The sequence below is a fragment of the Thermobia domestica genome, chromosome 11 (genome assembly GCF_964235325.1).
Source record: "Thermobia domestica chromosome 11, izTheDome1.hap1.1, whole genome shotgun sequence".
In the NCBI taxonomy this organism is placed as follows: Eukaryota; Metazoa; Arthropoda; class Insecta; order Zygentoma; family Lepismatidae; genus Thermobia; species Thermobia domestica.
This window is the reverse complement of record NC_137464.1, coordinates 67,056,041-67,078,463: the sequence shown is the minus strand read 5'-3', so window position 1 is coordinate 67,078,463 and position 22,423 is coordinate 67,056,041. Positions and strand designations below refer to the sequence as shown.

Here is a 22,423-nt window from a genome sequence, read left to right as displayed (position 1 = left end):
GCTGTGAAAAATAAATGAATAGACTCAGATAAAGAATCCAAGATAATTTGAATATAAAAAGCAGGGTGGAAAAAAATCATGATTTTTTTAAAAAAAAATCATTTTTGTTGATTTTTTTGATTTAAATCGATTTTTTTGATTTAAATCAAATCTTTCTCCTCGTATAATACAAGTCGCGAATTGAAGAAAAAGCATTAGGAATTAGTATTAAATGCTAATTATGCCATTTAAATGAAAGTATTGGGGTTGAATTTTGAATTATCCCCAATCGTTAACCTATATCAATCCCAAACAATGTTTCTTAACCCTTTTAAATTATGGCTCTTTTTAAAGGTAAATTATAGACTTTCAGTCAAGCAGATACAGCATCATCCCTATTTATCCTAGGATCATGGTACATACATCACTCTCTTTAGAATAGAACAGCCTTTGAAACGGTAACATTCACATTTCCCTATCATGTCCCTGAAGCGGGAAATTTTGAGAGTAATCGGCATCTTTTTAGACTTTTTTTTAAATTTTGATCCCCTCTGGATTCCCCTGTGTTAACGCACAGATCTCAAAATCAACTGAGAAATACTAAGGGGTGCATTAAATGTGTGTACAAAATTTCAATCTTCTATCTTGAGTAGTAAGGGTGAGGAAACTAACAATGAGCTAAGAACATTCCCACAATGCGCCAGATGACCCGAATGTAATATAACCATTTCCTCAGACATCCCTATTTATCGTAGGATCAGGGTTGGCAAAAACTATGATTTTTATTGAAAAAACAAAAAGAAAAACAAAAAAAAAAAAAAACGGTTTTTTGGGTTTAAACCCGTTTTTTCTTTTGTTTTGTTTAAACCAGGTTTTTTTGGTTTAAATAATTTGCTCTATGTACTTATACCACATGTGGACAGAAACAAGTTTTTTTTTTCGCCTTGGTGTTATTATGCAACAACCGGGTTATGCTAGAAGGGATCACATAAGCCCAAAGTGGAATCCAAACCGCTTCTCGGCTTACATCCGAGAGAAATTATCCTCCGTTTGAACCCTGAACCGGGAGTAATTGGCCACAAATGCGATACGTCTGCCGACTCACTCACGAAGGACTCCTGATAAAAAAATGTTGTACTAATCTTTGCATGCTTGTTAATATAACTGTCTAGTCATTTCAGAAGGGAAAAAGAATCAGTTGCACAAGTGAAACCATTACACAGAATTACATATGGACAATTTCAAAGTACTGCAAACTACAGAAGGACTAATTTAGTCTAAGTTAGCTCACTACGACTTTTATTAGTCCAAGTTAAAGAAATACAACAACTTAATTTGCATATCAGTAAGAAAAGTGAATAAAGATACGAATTATTTGAGTCCACTTTGGTTCTGACCCATTTATACATAAATAGTTACAAAATATACTTCTGATTTCAATAAATGCCTCTCGTGGAGTTTGTATACCCCCCTCCCAAAGGACGGCATTTCAATGTATTTTATCAATAGTAAACATTATTAAAACGAAACAATATTTAGAATTTATTTGATTGCAATTGCATAACAATAATAACAAGCTCTAAAAAAATCACAAAAGAAACATTCATAAACTTTTAAAAACGTTGCTTTTGTAGTATAATCTCTTTGAGTAATAAATGGGGAATTTAGGTCTGAGTATAATACGAATAATATACGGGAGTGAAACGTGATAACCCACAAATGTGTGTTCATCAAGATTTTACGAACATTTTTAGTTTTTTTTTTTTTTGGTTTAAACCAGCCAACCCTGTCTAGGATTTTACATTATTCTCTTCAGAATAAAACAAATTTTCAAACGGTACCCTTCAGATGTCTCCGTCGTGTATCTGAGGCGGGTAAATCACGAAAAAAGGAATTCTTTGTTAAAAATACCTTTTCTTTAAAAAAAATTACCTCTGTGGACCCCTCTTCCTGTTTTAAGGCAGAGATCTAAAACAAATCTGAAAAATACAGAGGGGTGCACTGAGTAAATGTGCAAAATTTCGATCTTGTAGGTGCAAAAGTAAGCCCGCGAAAAATAATATTCCCCAAATACCCCAGATTCCCGTATAAAACAGGATCTCAGGTAACAGTTTCCTGAGACATCCCTATTTATCATAGGAGAATAGCACGTACATCATTTTCTTTAGAATAGAACAGCCTTTCAAACGGTATCATTCATATGTCTCCATCTGAGGCGCGAAAATCACGAAACACAGCTATTTTTTGTTAAAAATATCCTTTTTTAAACATTTTTGCCCCTCTGGAGCTCGCTGTTTGCACGCAGAGATCTGAAAATTATTAAAGGAAGCACTGAACGAGTGTGCAAAATTTCAGTCTTCTGAATGCAAAATGTAACCCGCCAAATAATAATAATAATACGTATAACAAAAAATAACTTTTTAAATTTATGACGTCATCTCACACTATGCCTCAACGCAGAAAGGCGTGAAAGCATATGTAACGTGTTCTAAAATGCCTCCAGTCTTAAAGAAAACGAAGAAAAAAGCCTTATTGGTACTTTTTTAATCGAATAATGAAGATTCTACCTTATCACCTAAAACTAGGTGATATCATTTAAAAGGTCAAGCATTAAGGAAAAAGTACAGCAACGTTTATCAAAATGACACTTTTTTCACAAAAGTTACTAATATTTGGCAGGGGTCTATTTTTAAAAACTCAGAACTAGCTTGCGGCATGAAATACATAAATTTCGCCTAAAGTTATAAAATTAACAGAAAAAGAAGAAGAGGGTATAAGACTCCTCTAAATACGCCCTACTATCTGGGAACAGACAGACACGCACAAAAAAGAATTTTCGTCTTAAATGTCGATGGTGATTTCCCCGTGGGAATAGTTAACGATTTTAAAACCGAAACCCAATGTTACGAAAAGAAGAAGGATTGCTCCTTTACCTGTTCAAAACGGTATTTTCCCTAATCATCCTCTGCATGACATTTGCTTTCATAATATACTGTACATTTGAGTCTCATTGTATTATGATTATTAACTTCCATAATCGAAATAACAGAACAGAAACGGGATTTTACTTATTTTCACTTTAAATTAATTTATTTCGGAATTAGATTTAAATCAACGATTTTTATTAAAAAATTCAAGTGATTTAAATCTTGATTTAAATCGTGATTTAAATCATACTGATTTAAATCAATCCACCCTGATAAAAAGTCTCTTCTTCTGTAAATAGTAGTTTGCAAAAATTTTTCCAGCAGCCTATTCATTTACGTGTATTTAAGTTCCTTATCCTTTGATTTTTACATTTTAACGTTTGGTACAATATAGTTCCTCTATTTAACGTAATAAGAAAATCAACAAAAAAGTTAGACAATTGGTATGGGCAGTTGTAATACTCCCTCCCTCAAACTTTATTATGTCACACCTTTAAATACTTGGGTGTACAAAAACAAAACATCCATTCAATATCTTATCTGTATGGAATTTGGGAGAAAATTAACCTATCTCATTAAAATAATTGTTTTTCGTTATTAGTTACATTTTTAAGAACTCCTCTCATTTTCTTTGAAATTGACTGAAGCTTATTGAAACTTTTCTGAAAATTCTAATGTTACTGTTATTCGTTGGAGAGAAGAGTGATTAATTTCTTTTTTAAAAATGTATTCAGTTGATCTGTATTAATGTAAAGATGACTTATATTTTTTTTCAGTAGCTCAAATAGCATTTTTTTTTTAAAAAAAATAAGAAAATATTTACGTATTTAGGATATGTTTATTTTTATTAGATCTTACAGCTTCCTGGTATCTTCTGTGAAGGACTTATTTTTGAGTGTTTAAATCGAGTAGAGTTACATGATGCTTTTACCACTATTAAACGGACACGACTTCTCAGAGTCATTGCACACTTTCCTCGAACTAAAATTGTGACATAAAAATATGTTCGATAATTGTTAAGAATAATAAAGTATTTTCCTGCACATATATATACATGTCTAAACAATTTTCGAATATATCTTTATGTGACAGTTTTAGTTTTAGGAAAGTGTGTAGTGACTTTGAAAACTTGTGTCCATCAAATAGTGGTGAAATGATTGTGCAACTCTACTCGATTTAAACACTCAAATGTGACGTCTTCGTAGAAGATACGAGGAAGCTGTAAGAGATGTCGAATTTATAAGGATTTAATTCAATCAAGCATACGCTTCATAAATAGTGGCATATAAAGTGAATATTTTAACAAATTTTGTTTGGTTTACATGTTTGCTTATCCACTGTTTTGAATCAAACTTTTATTTAGCTCTTACAGGCGTTATGTATTAGTGGGTCTTTAATGTATTAAATGCCGCGAGTCTGGGGAAATAATTAATCTGGCACTTGTAAATCAGGGGAAAAAGTTAAAAAAAAAAAAATATTTCGTATGAACCTCTTTCCTGGCTGTTTTCATTTATTAAAACACGGACTTGACAACAGTGGAAATTCGTGTAATTTGTCTGAAGGCCCATGAAATCTTTGGGTTGCACTTCGGAAGTGCTTGTTCTACGCACGGAAAGCATAATATATGGAAAATAATTTGAAATATATATATTTGAGTATTCTTTCCTTCCTTAGGAAGCGTTTTTAAATAAAAGTGAAATTATAAAAACTCAGCTCCACCTAAGTGCTGAATATGTTAAAAAATTCATTTCAAGTGGCGCATCTGTTATTCTTCATGAAAAATTTAGTTCCTCTTCCTTAAGATACACAATTCAAAGTGTAATGATAAAAGCTCAGGTAGACAAACAATCTGGGATGTGTGTCTAATTATTTTGTAACTGGCTGTAAGGACTCGGTCGTTGCCGGGTCTTAATACAGAACCTGGATTTAAAACAGTAAGCATCCGTCGTTCCGACTCTTAATTCAGAACCACGATTAAAAGACAGGTGAAGAAGTCTTTATATCATTCTCCGTTATTTATCCTATGCTGCTATGTAAGCTTGCACAGCTATAACGTAATGTGGGTTGCATACAGGCAAGACGTTCTTAGAAACAGCGAGAAATGTGTATAAATTTTCACCTCCTTCCGAGTCGAAAATCTAAAGAAGAGCTTCCTACACGATTAGATCAGGTGAATATCGAACTGCGTACAAAATGTTGTATCTCTAGGCGGTTCCTTTATATGGGAAAATCTGTGCAGGCACACACACGGAGAAACACATTTTTTTGTTGTTAAGACAGATCAGGAGTTTGTGTCTTTTTAGTTTCAAGGTATCCGGAGATACTGTATAACTTCCCCCTGTTCCTTAGAAGACTCATTATAATGAAAATTATGGGGCCGCGATGGCTCAGTGGTAGAGCGCTCGCCTTTGGTGCATGTGGTCTCTTGTTAGATTCCCTCTTGAAGTGGGGTTGGTTCTAAACAAAAACGGTCTGCGTGGATTTTCTGGGGACTCTCCCGTTTGCGCCTGCTTTCTTTATTCCACAATTTTGTTCATTGTCATCATCATAGTCTCCCTTAGCCTCGGAACATTTGTATTCAGGGTGTCTATCGGTCACGAAAGTCGCGAAAAAGTCATGAAATCAGAAAACTGTCATGAAAGTCAATAAAAGTCACGAAATTTAGCTTTTGGGTCACGATTTTTTTTATTTGTACAAACAAAAGTACAGACTGAAAAATTTTGTTCTATAAAACGTAAAAATTCATCACCAAAGATATGTATGATCGGTTTAGACACTACCAAATCACAAGCAAAGCACGCTTCTGTCTCATGCATGAAAATCCACCTAATTCGTACCCAAATACACTCTTTTAGAATGTTTCGAAATTCTATGGTTTGGTAAAGAAAAGGTCACGAAAAAGTCACGAAATTTCATTTTGGAATTTTAGTAGACACCCTGGTATGTGAGAAAGTAAGAAAGAAAAAAAAAATCAAATAACATAATAAAAATCTCTCCTGAGGTATGTACCAACTATATTCCGGAGTTAATTTTTCGGAAAGTTCAACGGCGGGGATTTATATAGGGAGAAAATTCGTACGATTATTCAGCGTTGTAAGATTCTGACATCATGCTAGTCAGCAATCCATATCTTGAATAATGAGTTACAGTAATTCAAAGAGGTCAGGTGGTATGTAAAGAAAAATGTTACTTAAATGAAGTTAAACTAAAGAGTGCGATAAACCAGGAAAATGCTTAACACGTTACGCATTTTCTTTGTTCGTATACAGGACATAGCTTTATCGGAAACTGAAGCGATTTAATTGCCTGAGCGAGGTAATCGTTATCATGTGGACTTTGACAACAGGAAGTCACTACTAAGCGATACCTTTTCACTTCTCTATATTATGATTACGCATTGGTTTAAAAATAACACGGTACCGATTAATAATAATAATGAAAAAAAGAAAAAAGAAGGAAAAATCTGCCGAAATAATTGCGTCTGAACCTATGAACAGAACAAAGACCCACATTGGAGTACATGCCTGTTTTCTCAAGGGGAAAGCGCTGTGTATTCGTGTGTCGTTCAGCCGGTTTCACCGAACGTTTTTTTTTTTTTTTTGTTTTTGTTTGTTTGTTTTTAAAGTGTTCTCAGTACCGGTTATTAAAATTGTCTTTCCAACTGTGGATCCAGTACTTACAAACAAAAATTAATTTTCCTTTGGCGTTCGATTACTGGCACGACCTCATGTGGTTCGTATCCTACGTTAAGCAGTAAGTTCACGTCTCATATAGCCTCGCTTCTAAAAGGAGCGCTAAACTAAAGTCAAATAAAAATTTAATTCTACTATTTCTAAAAGTTAATATACAAATTATCAGTATAAAGATGCTATATGGCTTTATCAGAATCACTGTTACCACTATTATTCAAATAACAAATAAATACATAATTACATAATCACACAGCAATGATATGAATATTTTAAGTCAATTCATTATGCTAATTGAAGCTTAAAATATACAAAACGATAATCATGCCTGTTGTTTTGTATGGCTGCGAAACATGGTCGCTTATACTGAGGGAAGAACATAGACTGAAAGTATTTGAGAACAAGATACTGAGACGAATATTCACACCTAAGAGGAACGGGAATGGCGGAAACTTCATAACGAGGAACTACATAATTTATATGGTTTACCCAACATTGTTAGGGTCGTCAAGTCTAGGAGGCTTAGGTGGGCGGATCATGTAGCTAGAATGAAAGAAAGTAGAAACGCTTTCAAAGTCTTGATTGGAAGTCCAATCGGAAAATGACCATTAGGAAGACCTAGGCAGATGGGAGGACAATATTAAGATGGATCTCGCAGAAATAGGAATCTAAAGTAGAAACTGGATCCAGTTAGCTAAGGATAGAAGTCAGTGGAGAGCTTTTGTGAACGCGGCATTGAACCTCCGGGTTCCACAGGCCATAGAGTGAGTGAGTTAGTTAGTTTATTATGCTAATCATTTATTATACTAATGGAATGTTTATAGATTGCAGGAAATAGCTGCTTGCTATGTGTTAACGTTTGTGCTCTCTAGTGATCAACGTTAAAGTCAGGAATGGTTGATTTCTACCACTTCCGGTGGATGAATCACTTCCGTTAACGAATTCGAGTCCTTACTTTTTACCCTTTACGTTCTCGCTAAAATTGATAGAGGTCCATCAGCTAGTTCTTGAGATTTTCTTTCTCCCGGACGGAGACACAATACAAACAGGGTAAATACGTATATGTAAAGGAGTTTCTGGTAAACTCCTTAAAAATAATAGATGTACTTTAGAAAAGTTCAGACGGTCCCCAAATTGACCCGTTCATTCAGAAGTTACTGAAAAAAAATCCATCACCTAAACACCTTTTAATATAACTGTTCATTGTGTTACTGAACGCTTTTTAAATTTTATCTGCGTACTGTGATATGCTGCAAGAATTCAACCTTATTAAGTACGTTAAAGAGAAAGAGACTTTTAAAAAAATATCACAAATTGTAAACAGTTTTATTGAAGCCTTTAAGTTGGTTGAATATCTTAAACTGGATTCGATTTCGGCCTCAGTTTGAAACATTGAATGATATGTGTCGACTTAGAAGAGTTAGCTGGAATTTTACAGATTATGAATTTAGCGAAGATATGTTTGACTTATGCATTTTATCTATAAAAATGGATTGTAGTTTGCAACGTAGAGATTCGGATTTTAGGAAGGTTGCCTTAGTTGCAACCAGTGACGTCAGCTGTAATTGTGAGGGAGGAGGGACAAACGGAGAGGTATAGAAATTGTGATGTTATTGTTTAGCGTAGGGGATATTTATATATTATTGGATCTGCATTAAAATACATGTTTGGATAGCAGGCTTAACCACTAGGTGATGGCCGTTTTCTTGTTCCACTTTGTATTGTCACTGGTTGCAACCAATCAGAATGTTTGATTATAAATACTGTAGAATACAATACTCAAATATAAACAGTCATGCGTAAAACTAGGTAAGACTGCTCATATATGAGTTACATATCTTATAGCATCCATCAGCATATTACTTGTAGTTCACTGACATCGCACACTGTTGTTACATTTTCTTAATGTTAGGTTTGAATGAATATCCTGCGAATTTTGGAATTTTTTGATATTTACTTTAGTGGTTCTCTTTTGGCAATCTTCGTATTTGTGATACTTTTATTTCTGAAATTTAATTACATGAGAATTTTTTTTTTTTTTCGTTGTTTATGTTCCATTTTAGAATTTGAAAACCTTTTTTTTTTACTTTTATTAAAAAAAAAAAAACAATTGGAGTGTTATAAAAGTGGAAAGAATTTGTGCTTCTTTTACCAACACACTTTCTATAAGTGTTCTTTCAAGTTATATTTAATGTAATATATCTGTACGAATAAATGGCATCTGAGAAAGCAAACTCTCTGTTTTCACAACTTGTTTTGAAGTGCAAAATAAAATAAGCAATAAAATTCCAAAACAGAGCCGCGGTGGCTCAGTGGTAGAGCGTTCACCCCATGGTGCATGGTGTCCTTGGTTCGATCCCAGCTCGCGCCGAATGAATTTTGTGGTGGACAAACACCGTGTGCGTGGGTTTTCTAGGGGTTCTCCCGTTTCCTCCCACATTCTTCATTCCATCATTTCATTTATTTCTCATCATCACCCTCTCGTATAGCCTAGCCGGCATAACCGTGGAACGTAAAACTAAAAGATTTCATTTCATTTCAAAATTCCAAAACAATAATAGCCAATCTGTAATAATGTAGTAAATATTTGGGTGGGACGAGATAGGAAGGAACCAATCTATACTGGAAAGACGTAGTGTTTCTCAGTCATTGAAGTAGCTTTCTGTCATTACAGTTTTGTTATTTTAAACTTAACACACAACTAGTAGGTTTATTTGTGTCTAGGACATGTATTAATGGAGATTAAACAACGAACAGCTTAATTGATGATAGATGCTGTGGGATACGTGATGAACAAGTGAAAATACCGTTTTATATTGTATGACGAAATTGTATTTTAATCAAGCTGTTTCAGTGTGTGCTGATACCTTTGACGATTCTAAAAATTGCTAAACCAGAACACATGTTCGAAATTTTGTAGCTATCTGCGGAACCGTTCTAAAAGAAAAATGAAACAGCCTCACCGCTCAAAACCAGCGAATTAGGCTTAGAAAAGTATGAGGCACGGTTTATAGTCTTATCAGTGATATTAATTAGTTATTAATAAGACGTTGTTATTAATTAACGGTAATATTGTCCCAATTTTACTCTTAAGAAAGACAACTTATTTGTATCATTAATAAAACTAGACTGTATATCATACTTTTTGTAAGAAGTGTAGTTCGTTACAGTTTTGAGAAGTAAGATTATTTTACTTTCCTTGCAGAACACACATGTCTAGTCCATCAATTTCTAGCAGTTATCGATAACGGTGTTAGTCCACACTGGAGCTGTTAGGTTAAAATACAGCAATTTTCTGATAAAAAGTAGGAGTAAGACTATATTTGAGTCAAAAATAGCTTAGTTCTTCCTATGTAACAGTTCACCGTGGCGTTATATCATATTGTATAGATTGGTTTCCTTTATACATAAATGCTCTTCCCCTCTCACTGCTTTAGCATGAATGAACACTTGATATCCCTGTATGTATGTATTTTGTATTTAAGTGAGATTGTATGTAATTAACAATATAATATATTTGAGGAGTACATTTAGTGAAATATGTTTTTTAGAAACCAGTGTTTTGGAATTATCTGCTAAAAACCTTTTCTTGCTTTAGGAGGAGGTTGTTGGCATCGCTGCTTTGACATGATGGTCCAGTTTGGTGAAGCCCTGCGTGAGGAAGAATGAATATCTGTATTTTGTATCTTTAGTGTGAAAGGATAAGAAAACTTTATAAATCGTCCGAACGGGGAGCAGTAATGGCATGACAGAATTTTGGGAGTTGGTGTTTGTGTATGGGATGATGAAGAGAAATGATGGAGTTAGTATCATACGCTTTCTTATCTATGGCCACCGCCATTGTTATTTTCTGGTCAGGATTCTGGGTGGTTCATTTAATGGCACTCTTTTGGGGGAAGTATAAGCTACACAAGAAGGTTAATCAGGTTTGTGAGACTCCATATCCAGGTGTATCAATATTGAAACCTTTAATGGGAATTGATCCAAATTTATTTAGTAATCTGGAAACTTTTTTTACAATGAATTATCCAGTGTATGAACTTCTGTTCTGTGTTGAAGATGAGAGTGATCCTGCCATTATGCTAGTCAAACGATTAATGGAAAAGTATCCCAATGTCGATGCCAGACTGTTTATTGGAGGCGCGAAAGTTGGAGTAAATCCGAAAATAAATAATATGCATCCAGGATATCATGCAGCAAAGTATGGTCTTGTTGTTATATCAGATAGTGGCATAAGAATGAAAGAAGATACTTTGTTAGACATGGTAAATCACTTGACTGAAAATGTTGGACTTGTACACCAGATGCCTTTTACTTGCGATAGGGAAGGTTTTGCAGCAACGCTAGAAAAGATCTTTTTTGGTACAATGCAAGCTCGAATTTATCTTGGGGCGGACATGGTTCGAGTGAACTGTCATACTGGAATGTCAACGCTGTTTCGAAAGTCTCTCATTGATGAAGTTGGTGGACTGGAAACTTTTGGCTGCTACTTAGCAGAAGATTTCTTTCTCGCAAAATCCATTACAGATCGAGGTTGGCGGTTGTGTATTAGTAGTCAGCCTGCTTGGCAGAATTCGGGATTATGTGAGGTGTCTAGTTTTCAAGCCAGATTGACAAGATGGGCCAAACTTCGAGTAGCCATGGTGCCTCATACAATTGTCTTGGAACCTTTAACTGAGTGTTTCATTATCGGAGCCTGTGCTGCGTGGGCTGTCTCATTCCTTTTCCGATGGGATCCCTTGGTTTTCTACTTAGTTCATATTTTAGTGTGGTTTCTTCTAGACTGGATGTTGTTACATGTTATCCAAAATGGTGGCGTACCATTTAATAAATTCGATTTTGTAGTGGCGTGGCTATTTAGTGAGATTAGCGGACCCTATCTATTTCTCAATGCCTTGTGGGATCCTGTTATTCGGTGGAGGTCTAGAACCTTCAAACTGAAGTGGGGTGGTATAGCCGAAGAAATAAAGCCAAAAGTTAAAGTGTGATCTTTGGGAAGTTTAGCTCAAGAATTACGTTTGCTAGTCGTAGTGCCGTTGTGAATGTAGTTTTGTTTACCTTTTTTCCTCCTCCTCGTCTTGCAATTTCTTTCCTTATAATTTCTGCCGCCGATGCAATCACTTAGTCATAGCTGGTATTTAGTCTTCGAAATGCTGCAAGAAGCTCGGAGGAGGAGGAATGTCAGTGCTGCGTAGCACAACTGACATAAGCTAATAAATAGTTGCCAAAAATAATACTGTGTAAATATATATACATAATATAGAAGAAAGCAGAATGTAACCTTTATCACATAACGTCATACAGGAAACAAGTGTTAGTAATTCCTGCAATTCACAGTTAGATACATTTATGTAGACCATTAGCTAACTTGACAGTTGTAGATATGCATGTGTGTATTGGTCAGATACAAACAAGTTACCACTTTTTTTTTTTTCCGTATTGTACTCCTCAAAGTAAATATCCTTATACCGGATATGGAAGTAAGCAGTATGATTTCGAAATAATTTCAGATTTCTTTGGGTAATCTGTTTCAAAAGGAAAGAGCAGCTTAAAGTATTCAAAGTGAATTTTATAAATCATAGATTTGAGTCTGAAATATTTTTGTTTTATTATGCTGTGGCTAATGAGTTATCCATGTTTATATTATTAGCATACTTTTTCTCAAACATAAAGTGTACAGTATATACACACTATGTAAGTGTCTCTACATGTTGTAACAGAGTCATTTCACTTTGCAGCTTGTTTTTGTTTCGTATAGCCAAAGTAGAAAATGAGGAAATTTCATGATAGGGTATATATATATATCATGTGTAAATCTTGTGATAACATGATTTTTTGGAAAATGTGATGCACAATCAACTTCATGTATGTCTGTATTGTTGAATGTAAACTTCATAATTATGTATGAATACTAGTAATTGCTGACACATGTTGTAATTGCTTTGTAACGGATATATATATTTCTTCTTCTTCTTCTTCTTCTTTTTTGTACTTTTATTTCTTTTACACGGTTTCATTCATTCCAGTGACTTTTTCGCTAGCTTTTGATGTACTGTGCCTGCAGTATTAAATTAATTTATATATATATGGTACGAATAAAGTGAAAAGATGTGATACTAAAATGAGAAATGAAGAAACCTTGGTGATAATGTTCTTCATTTGTAAGAATTCCTTTCTAACAAGGCAGAAGTTAGTATTTTAATAACTTGATATATATTGTTCCAACAAAATATTCTTTCCACGGAAAACCCTGGATCTTGTGTGTTTCTTCTTTTCTTATTGCTTAATGTAGTGTTATTGCTTAAGTACTTTTTTTATTCAGTGTAATTATTATTTGATACATTTTTTATAATGTAATAGAAAGAAACTGGAGAAAGACGAGCTGTGAAAGAGATGAAATGTTCTTTTGAGTTATAGTAATACTTTTATCTACTATTTGTTTCCGTATGTATGTGTGTATACGTGCGTGCGATTATGACTACTGACTGTTAAGTAAGATGTTACTAAAAGAATTGCCATGATTTCTGTTAACGGAATGAATAAAAGATAATAATTGATTGCAATAATTGCTTTTGGTTTATTTTGTACATTTGGTCAATGTTAAGTATAGTTTTTCGTATGTACACTGTGTTTTCATGTTACGTACAATGAAACATTCTTATATAGAACACTATACAATCTTTGTTGAGAAGAAGCAAACAATGAATGTCTGGTGCCATTGTTTTACCAGTCTTCTGTTCAGGCATAGCTCCTTGAGGGTCTGACATAATGATGCATACCCTTTTTAAAATACATTGTAGATTTTGGTTAACATTGTATTTTATTATCATACAAACTAATATTTTTAGTTACTAGAAGAAACTCTTGAGTCTCCAATGTGTTTTGAAGATAATATCGTCCAGATATTTATCTACCACAATGGCGGCGAAATTGCACCTGTGAAACAGTCACGTAATCACCATTCTAGAAATAGCTCTCCAACACAAACACTTTATGTTCTACATTCCACATCATGTTCAGAAGTAAAATGTCTTCGCTTGTACTACTCAAGAACAAACGACTCGAATGTTGTCTGCGAATACAGCGCTCACCGTGGCTAATTTAAAAAGGGTATAAAATTTTGCTGGACCCTATATTATCAGTTTTATGCTAGTGTTAAAAATGAGATTGCAAATGGTCTATTGCACACTATCTGCGTCATAGTCGAAATCTAGCTCATGTATGTTCAATTTTATCTCTTTAGTTGACACAGTGGAATTGATTAGAAGCTAGTTATTTGCTTTCCCGTTTGGTAGAAGCGGAAAACATGGACATTTCAATAGTTTTTATAGGAAGTTAAATTTCGAACAAAGCATTTTTTTAACCAAATTCTTTTTTAAGTAGGAAATAATTTTTTTAAAGAAATAACAATCACTAAGCACTACTGCGATTCTCAGTTTTGTGTTGTGAAGCTATTAAGTAATATGGTGGTACATTGAAATTGATGTATATATATATATATATATATATATATATATATATATTAAAATATGGATAACTTCTCTCAGAAGGATTGTCGTGTTCTGTAGTCGAATCTTGCACATGGACGAGACTCCGATTGTTCGAGTTCAGCGCTTACTTTTATATATAAAACACATTACATCAGAAGAAAGTTACAAAGATCTGACATTTCCTGTATGCATAATGTCGGAGAATTTGTTCGTATATTCCAAAGAAAATTTTAAACTTGAGAAGCAGAGTGAATAGCAGAGAACAGTATAACATAATTCTACAACTGGATATATTTTGTATGAATACATTATTCTTTGTTATATAGTAATGGATTTAAAAAAAAAAAAAATATTTACAATTTAAACTTAAAAGTAAGTTCGTTTTCTCAAAAGAATTTTCATTCACTTCCTACTAAATAGTTTGATTTATTTGTATTTTGTATTAATGTTTTGTCGATATTATAGTTTAGTTTGTAGTAAATTTTGAAGTGGTCAGAAAATGAAATCTTCGTTTACCAGTGCTGACATTTTTGCCTATTACGGTAAGTACATTATAAAATATTGTATTCTCTTCTGTAAAAGACGGCCAGTAGTATGATTATTATTTCCTGCAGCAGGAATTTCTTCATTAAAACTTGTAATTTTTTTATGTTGTCAGCGGATAAATTGCAGGATGAAATGGTATTGGTTACTCGAAGATAATAAGTAGTGTGGCTACTATGAGGAAAGAATTAACGTAAAACTTGTACCGATAAACTTTAGGTGATTTGAACTTATTTCGAAAGGCAAGAAAATATGCTTTCTGTGTAATGTTTCATTGTAGTAATATCGTAATGACAATTTGAAAAAAGTACTGATGTTTGAGATTCAAGAAAATTAGAATTTAAGCTACTTTAAATGTAAGGATTTCAATTCTTGTAATTAAAATTCCTCTGAAGGAAAAGATTTTTTTTAAAAGTTAAAATTACAAACTACATTTATATCTTTATTCTGTGTGTATTTGTGTATAAATGCATACATGTGAAATGCGTTAAGCAAGCATACCTATTACTTAACACGCGTCTTTGTATTTAGACAAATATATTTTTCAAAAACTGTATTTGTAAATTACTGAGATCTTGGTGTTACTGAGTTAGGGCTTATCAGAAAACAAACGTGAGTATTATGGGATTATACGATTCTTATGAAATGTCAGATTATGCCAATTTGAAACATGGTGGTGGGGGAAGTAGATTAAACAGTTCCAGTGGAAACAAAGGAATCGTGAAGGACTACAATCATATGTACGCAACAAAATCGAAGTTGAAATTTTCGTGTTTTAATATAGTATCTACACTCATTAGTTCTAAAGAACGTTGAAGTATATAATAATAATAATGAAAATACCGTAGTGTGTTTTATTTATTTCTTAACCATTATTTTAATTTCAGTTATTCTGAAGTCTTCATTGGGGATTAATTACCGTAAGATTCAATATGGGGAATTTTCTATATTTCCAAAAGAACCTAAGGAGACTTGGGGGATTAGCAACACTGTACAAACACTGCAGACTTTCGTGAAGATAGGAAATAGTGTTTAGGCCTACATGGCCAAATATATATATATATATATATATATATATATATATATATATTCATTATTTTACCTTTCAAATTTTACAGGTTAAGAATATAATGAGAAAAAGTACGACCCTTCAGTCTATTTACTAATTTCTATAGGTTCAAGATAAAACGTAACTCTAAGAAGGGTATTATAATACGTTATCTAGATAAGCAGTTAGTTTTCTTCTAACACAATTAACTCCGAGGAAAACTTGAGAATAATTGGAAGTTGAAATATTGGTTAAAGAATAAATAAAACGCACTTAAGGTATTTTTTAAGTACTTACACTCAATATGGAAACTATCGTCTGGTTTAGGCCATTAGTGCAATTTATGCCATTTCATATTCATCATAATAAATGTAATGCTACCGATAGTATTCAAATTTAGAGGATGTAGTGGTAAAGATCATAGGAAGTACTATGAAACAAAATGGTAAAGAGCATTGGACGTGTTGCTTTCAGCATCTTCCCATGTGAATGATGTTTCGTAATCAAGTGTAAGCCAGAATTATGATCCTTCCACTCACTACTCATATATATTTGCAACCAAACAATGACGTTTCAAACGTACATGAGGTTCTTAAAGGTATATTCATGTTTAATTTGAGAAATAAACTCTGAATCGTAGTTATCCAAATTTTAATATATCATTTTATGTTACACTCATTGTGGTAGAAGCATGAAGTAAGAGTAAGGACAAATTGTATTGCATATGACTTCTTCTGCAGTGTTCAGCAAGCTGTCATTACAACTCAAAACACTTCACTAGCACGATTTGTTGGAACAGAAATGAAATTCAAAATTAATCTTGTAACTTTATAATAGTGTCATATTCGTTATTATAATATATTTAACCAATTATTTGTTAAAGCCTGTGATAAAAACATTTTGTTAGTGAGGATGAAACTGAAAACAGTCTCACAAATGTTACTTACCGCATGGATATCGTTTCTAATGTATTTATACGAGGGTGACAAAACATGATATGTACAGTTCCACAGGCAAGCAAGTTTCAACTCTATGAATTAAATTTAAAATACATTCAGTTCACTGGTAAAAACAGTTATATATACGTGCTGCTAAATAGGGGCTTTTTAATTGAGCCATTATCAACTTTTTTCCAGTATATTGATCTAAGTGTGATCAATGTCCTAAAACGTGACGTAGCATGTTTTTCCATCTTCATATTATTTGATTCATGAAGTTGAAATCCACTTGCTTGTACAAATCGTGTTTTGCCATCCTTGTATACAGTTGGTATATAGGAACACCAGTGTTCATATCCTCACAAAGAAACAATTTCATAACTTTTTACAATGAAGTATACGTTGGATCGAGTTATTGCAAATATCACCAATCAATATATCAACTTGAAATAACGATATTTTAAAATATATATTAAATCAGACATTCCAAATGAAATATGTGCATCACTTCTCTTTCCAGCATGTTCATTTGTCTAGCTGTTAATCACTTTTTATAGTAGAAATGTGTATATATAATAATATTTCAAGTTATTTTCCTATAATGTTGTCATGTAATCTGAATGGATAAACGGTTGTCATACCCTTTCGTGAAATTTCACAGTAGCTGTTGCTTCGCAGTACTGCTTTAAAGCTGCGTCTCTGTAAGAAAAGAACCACCATATTATTCTCATTTACTTTCGATAGACAACATATCAAGAGTGAAAGTAACGAATACTTCATATATTCATGAGAAAGAGTGATTATGTAATAAAGTTGAGAAGTAATTATTGAATAAACGGAAACAAAATGGAGATAGTTATTGTCGCATTCGGATTAGTCTGGACATATACTGTGTTTCAGAAGTTTGAATGACTTACTTAAACAACTACTTCCTATAATTATGTTCTCACTAAGCTCATACCATTCAAGTTATAAGAAAAGAAAAATTAATAAAAGGAGAAAAAACTGGAAATTGTGCAAGTGGGTACCATATTGGAATGGATCCCAACATCGTATTCGATTTTTTTTTTTTTTTTTTTTTTTTTTTTTTTTTTTTTTTTTTTTTTTAAGATTCTTCTGTCCTTTTTAACGTTTCTTGCTCGCTTCTTTCCTCTCTTTATCTAATGAAAAGTTTTAGTGAAAGCTCTTTTGTGTAATACTTTTCATAATGTGATTGTTTTCCCTTTATTATATATAATAAGCTTTTACCAAGTTTGAAGCACAATGCTTCTTCCTCGTTTCTATATGGTTAACATACGGCACGGGAGGACAAGGTTTGGACTCCCAGTAGGAGTTACTGTGATTAGGATTCTACGTTAAGCTGTCGAGAACTGACTTCAAAAGTGATAGAATGTATGGCTGTTCAGGGAGTGGACTGGGTAGCTCAGTGATTGACGCATCGGCAGAGTAAGCTAGAGACACGGGTTCGAATTTCGGTCCAGTCGTGCATTTTTTTCATTCTTTGTATATTATTGAATTTGCACTTGTAGTGTGAAATAAAATGGATTATTTCCTCATCTTATCATATATAGTCTCGATACAGAAAAGGACTTTAAACTAACAGTCGTCCAATCAGGACTGAAGCATTTAGTTGTAAGATCTGTTTTCGTAAATGATTGAATCTATAATATATCAGCTAGTTACTGGATTGTTGTAAAACTACAGACAAAAATGCAGGATACTTGCTGCAGCCATGATTTCTTTGATGTCATCCTTCTGGTAATTTATTAATAACTTCTTATTTGTGCTTGACCACCGACTTTAAAATTAATGAATCGTTCATAAACTATTGTTTGAATTTTATTATTTGCATAAGTTGAAATATTTGTTTTTAAGCTTCCTTTTCAGTGTTTGGGCTGATTGAAATTCAAAGTGTGAAAATTGTGAATAGCGATGTTCTAACCCGAGTCTCCGTGTTACCGTGGCAGTATACTAATTACTAGTCGTCTTCCTCAAACTAGTACCTTATTTCCACTTTTTTTAAGTCGATGCTTAGCTAGCATTTTGTCATGTGGGAAAACTTTCTTTTCAAAAATGTTTTATAAGTTCTTCAAACATGCAGGTCTGAAAGCTTGGTGAGATGAATGAATTACAGGAAGTAGTTCTCCACGTAGAAATACTCTTTAGCCCCATTATGTTTACTAGATGCTACAATGTCAAATTTATATTTAACGAAAATAATTCTGTAACGGAAATAAAAATAGTTTAATGTAATAGTGTTCTCGGAATTAGAAATACTGAAATTGGCACATTAAAACTGAAACTTGTTAGAAAAAGATAATTTATCTTTCTTTCTTGGAAGCATTGTGTTCGCGATAATATACACAAGGATAGTGGTATGATGAATGTCTTCGTTGCCTGCTTAACGTAAGTGTTTGAGATCTCTGTAAAAATTTGGTGATGAAGCTTATATTGATACAAAAATCATGTTTGTTGAAGTTTTCCTCTGTCAATTTACTTTTTGAAGGAGTGTGTTTTGTTCGAAATTATCATTACGTGGCAAACAGATGTCATTTTTATTTTATTTTTTTAGACACATCAGTAGTTGGTAGCAGTAATGATTCTTTTAGTATCTCTTTAATTTTTACAGTTTGCAAATTTAGAAGATAACATAATTCAAACAAACCCTTATTTAAAGTAGTACAATCCTGCACGAAATTCTTGTGTAGATTTTGAGTAAATCAAATTGTTGGGACAGTAATTATTGCGCTCTCTGATAAAGGAATGGTGTTACGTCAGCTTTAATAGAAAGTTTTTTCTCCCTTTGAAATATATGAAGTGGATCTGTATAATAAGTTTGTAGATTGTGTGAGTGTATGTTTATGGTAAAACATGTCTGAGTGTGGAAACCATTTATTTCTTATGCTATAATTGTTCAAAGAAAATTCGATAGGTAGCTAAAATTATTTTCTCCAAGTGTATACGTGTATATAATGTCTATACTGTACAACGCGCTGTTACTTTACTGTGATCATTAATAATGTATATGTTGTGTTAATTACTGCTTCGCTATATTTGGATTTTATGATTGACATCGTTGGTACTCTAAATTCCTTATCTGTAATTGTGTAGTGTATTTTAGTGTGTTTGTGTAGATGTATATGTGAGTATCCAACTTGGGTTGAATGATGTAACTGCTGGTGAACCGTGTTTCACCACATCGTTTGAATGGATCCAAAATAAAGAAGTACATAATTTTACTGCTTTCGAAATTATTTTTCTTTATTATCGCAATGTGAAACAGTGATTAAAGTGGATTGCTTTACAGACATTTGTCTCAAGAGGATATGATTTAAAAAATATCGTATCATCATTATTGTGCTGTCATTTTACGAGGGTCATCCAGAAAGTAAAGCACATTTTGACATGGTTAAATAAAAACAAAAGATATCAGTACAAAAGCCACAGGACCTTACTCTACATTTTCTATGTAATAGCCATAGTTGTCAAGACACTTGTTATAATGTGGGACCAGTTTTAAATTGGCAATGTTATTTTCACCTGCCGCCGAAGATTTGAGCCAAGTTATCACTGCTTGCTTGAGTTCTTCATCGTTTGCATGTTTTCCACCAAAAAATTCCTTAAGTTTTGGAAATAAGTGAAAATAACTTGGTGCCAAGTTAGAGCTGTAAGCAGTTTATCCGAAACAAGTGATGGCTTCCCACTTCGATCTTCATCATGCACGCTGGTCCTTCCTTGACTAAACATAATGCACCATATCCTCACTGATAATTCGTTCATTACACCAGCACCATAAATATTCTTTATTTGCCTATACATTTCAATAGGCTTAACTTTTCGCGCGTTCAGAAAACGAATAACATTCCGTACTTCACATTTGGCGGGATTTTCTATTGGCGGCGCCATTTTGAATCGCTGCAGTAACAAGTAGCGTGACCGCACAGCATTGAGACTCGGCTCACACTGAGGTGAAGGAAGGAGCTAACTGTTGCGCACGCGATCGCAGTAGTGAGGGGACGGCGCCGCGTGCGATGCGCAATCGTTTTTTTTTATTTTTTACTTTCTGGACGGCCCTCGTGTATTGTAAAAAATTAGTTACGGAGCCAAGTAGATATGGCAAGACGCAGTTTCTTGCGGGTACACTATCGTGATAACAATAATGCTTACGATGAATACTGTTACGTTAATAACTTAAGGAACTAAACTAGCTCATGATTACGAATATTAACTTGGACTAACCGTGGTATATGTTTATTTTTTAGTAATTGCGGAAGTTTTCAGTGGGAACTCAGCGTTTTCTTAATGCATCAACTGCAAACTTATACTCACACCTTAAAATGAAATGAAATCTTTCAATTTAACGTCCTCGCGATTATGCCCTTTTAAGTTAAGGGAAACTATGATTAAGGCAAGTGAATGATGATGGAAAAATTGGTGTTATGAGGATATGGGAGGAAAAGGGAGTACCTCAGGAAAACTTACGGACACGATGTTGTCAACCACTGCTCACATATTGTGACGTCAATTGTTGTTACATGGAAGTATCAAACAAAAACCTAGACATACATATATATATATATATATATATATATATATATATATATATATATATATATACACACCGCTGTTATAAGTAAATGTTGCAATCTTAAATACGTGAACTTCACAGAACGGTTGAAATTTTTCTTGAAATTACTCAAAACTATCCAGATTGGTGCAGATTTAATAAATAGTACTAATCGTCTATTTGTGAATAACGTAATGCACTCAACAGTTTTCCTACTGCACTTGGCTTGTCACAAGTACCCACAAACTAACACTCAGTATCACATTTTCTTACGTATAACACCCACGCACACACAAAAATAAAAGTTCTGTGCACCGGACCAGGGTGAAGATTCGATGTATTTTGTTACACAATCCAAATTTCGAAACCCCAGGACTATCGATTTTTTTTTTTTTTTTTTTTTTAATGCGTGAAAAGCTTGAGCAATTTTAGGTAGGGAGAATACACGTAACACAACCATACAAAAAACAAAAGTTCTGTGCAGCATACCTCAGGGTATGAATTCGATGTATTTTGTTACACAGAATCCAAATTTCGAAACCCCAGGGTGATTGACCGTGTCAGTGTTGTTTTATGAGCGAAAAACGTATGTTCTGTGTTACGTAACAAAATTGCTGAAGTTTTTCGATCGTCTTGGGGATTCGAAATTTGGATTCTGCGTAACAAAATACATTGAATCCATACCCTAGGGTCCACTGCACAGAACTTTTTTTTTTTTGTTTGTTTGTTTTGTTCTTGTATCGCTCTTACGTGTATTCTCCCTATGTAAAATCGCTGAAGTTTTTCGCCCATAAATAAATAACGGTCTATTTTCTTGGGGTTTCGAAATTTGGATTCTGCGTAACAAAATACATTGAATCCATACCTTAGGGTCCACTGCACAGAACTTTTTTTTTTGTTTGTTTGTTTGTTTGTTTGTTTGTTTGTTTTGTTTTTGTATGGCTCTTACGTGTATTCTTCCTATGCAAAATCGCTAAAGTTTTTCGCCCAATAATAAATAAATGACGGTCTATTTTCTTGGGGTTTCGAAATTTGGATTCTGCGTAACAAAATACATTGTATCCATACCCTGGGGTTCGGAGCACAGATCTCGTATTTTTGTGTATGTGGCTAATTAATTGATACGTTTCCACGTGTTCTTCAAAATGTATAAATTGGAATATCTTCAAAATAATTTCTCCGCACATTTGCAGATGTTATTTTGTTGGATTGTATGTTGCAGTGCGTGGTCCAAGGTTTTCT

General features: G+C 33.5%; 1 protein-coding gene across 5 annotated transcripts in view; it reads left to right on the top strand.

Annotated features, from left to right (window-relative positions):
* Positions 1 to 22,423, top strand: part of GlcT (ceramide glucosyltransferase) — a 163,598-nt gene that overhangs the window by 92,699 nt on the left and 48,476 nt on the right. For 4 of the 5 annotated variants that reach the window (XM_081730532.1, XM_081730529.1, XM_081730531.1 and 1 more), the window contains one exon: positions 10,194 to 19,865. The exons of the other annotated variant lie outside the window; for it this stretch is intronic. In XM_081730532.1, the coding sequence (XP_081586658.1) occupies positions 10,390 to 11,583 (1,194 nt within the window). In that variant the 5' untranslated portion in view covers positions 10,194 to 10,389 and the 3' untranslated portion in view covers positions 11,584 to 19,865. Of the gene's footprint in view, positions 1 to 10,193; positions 19,866 to 22,423 lie in introns of those variants that run through there. 5 annotated transcript variants of the gene reach the window in all.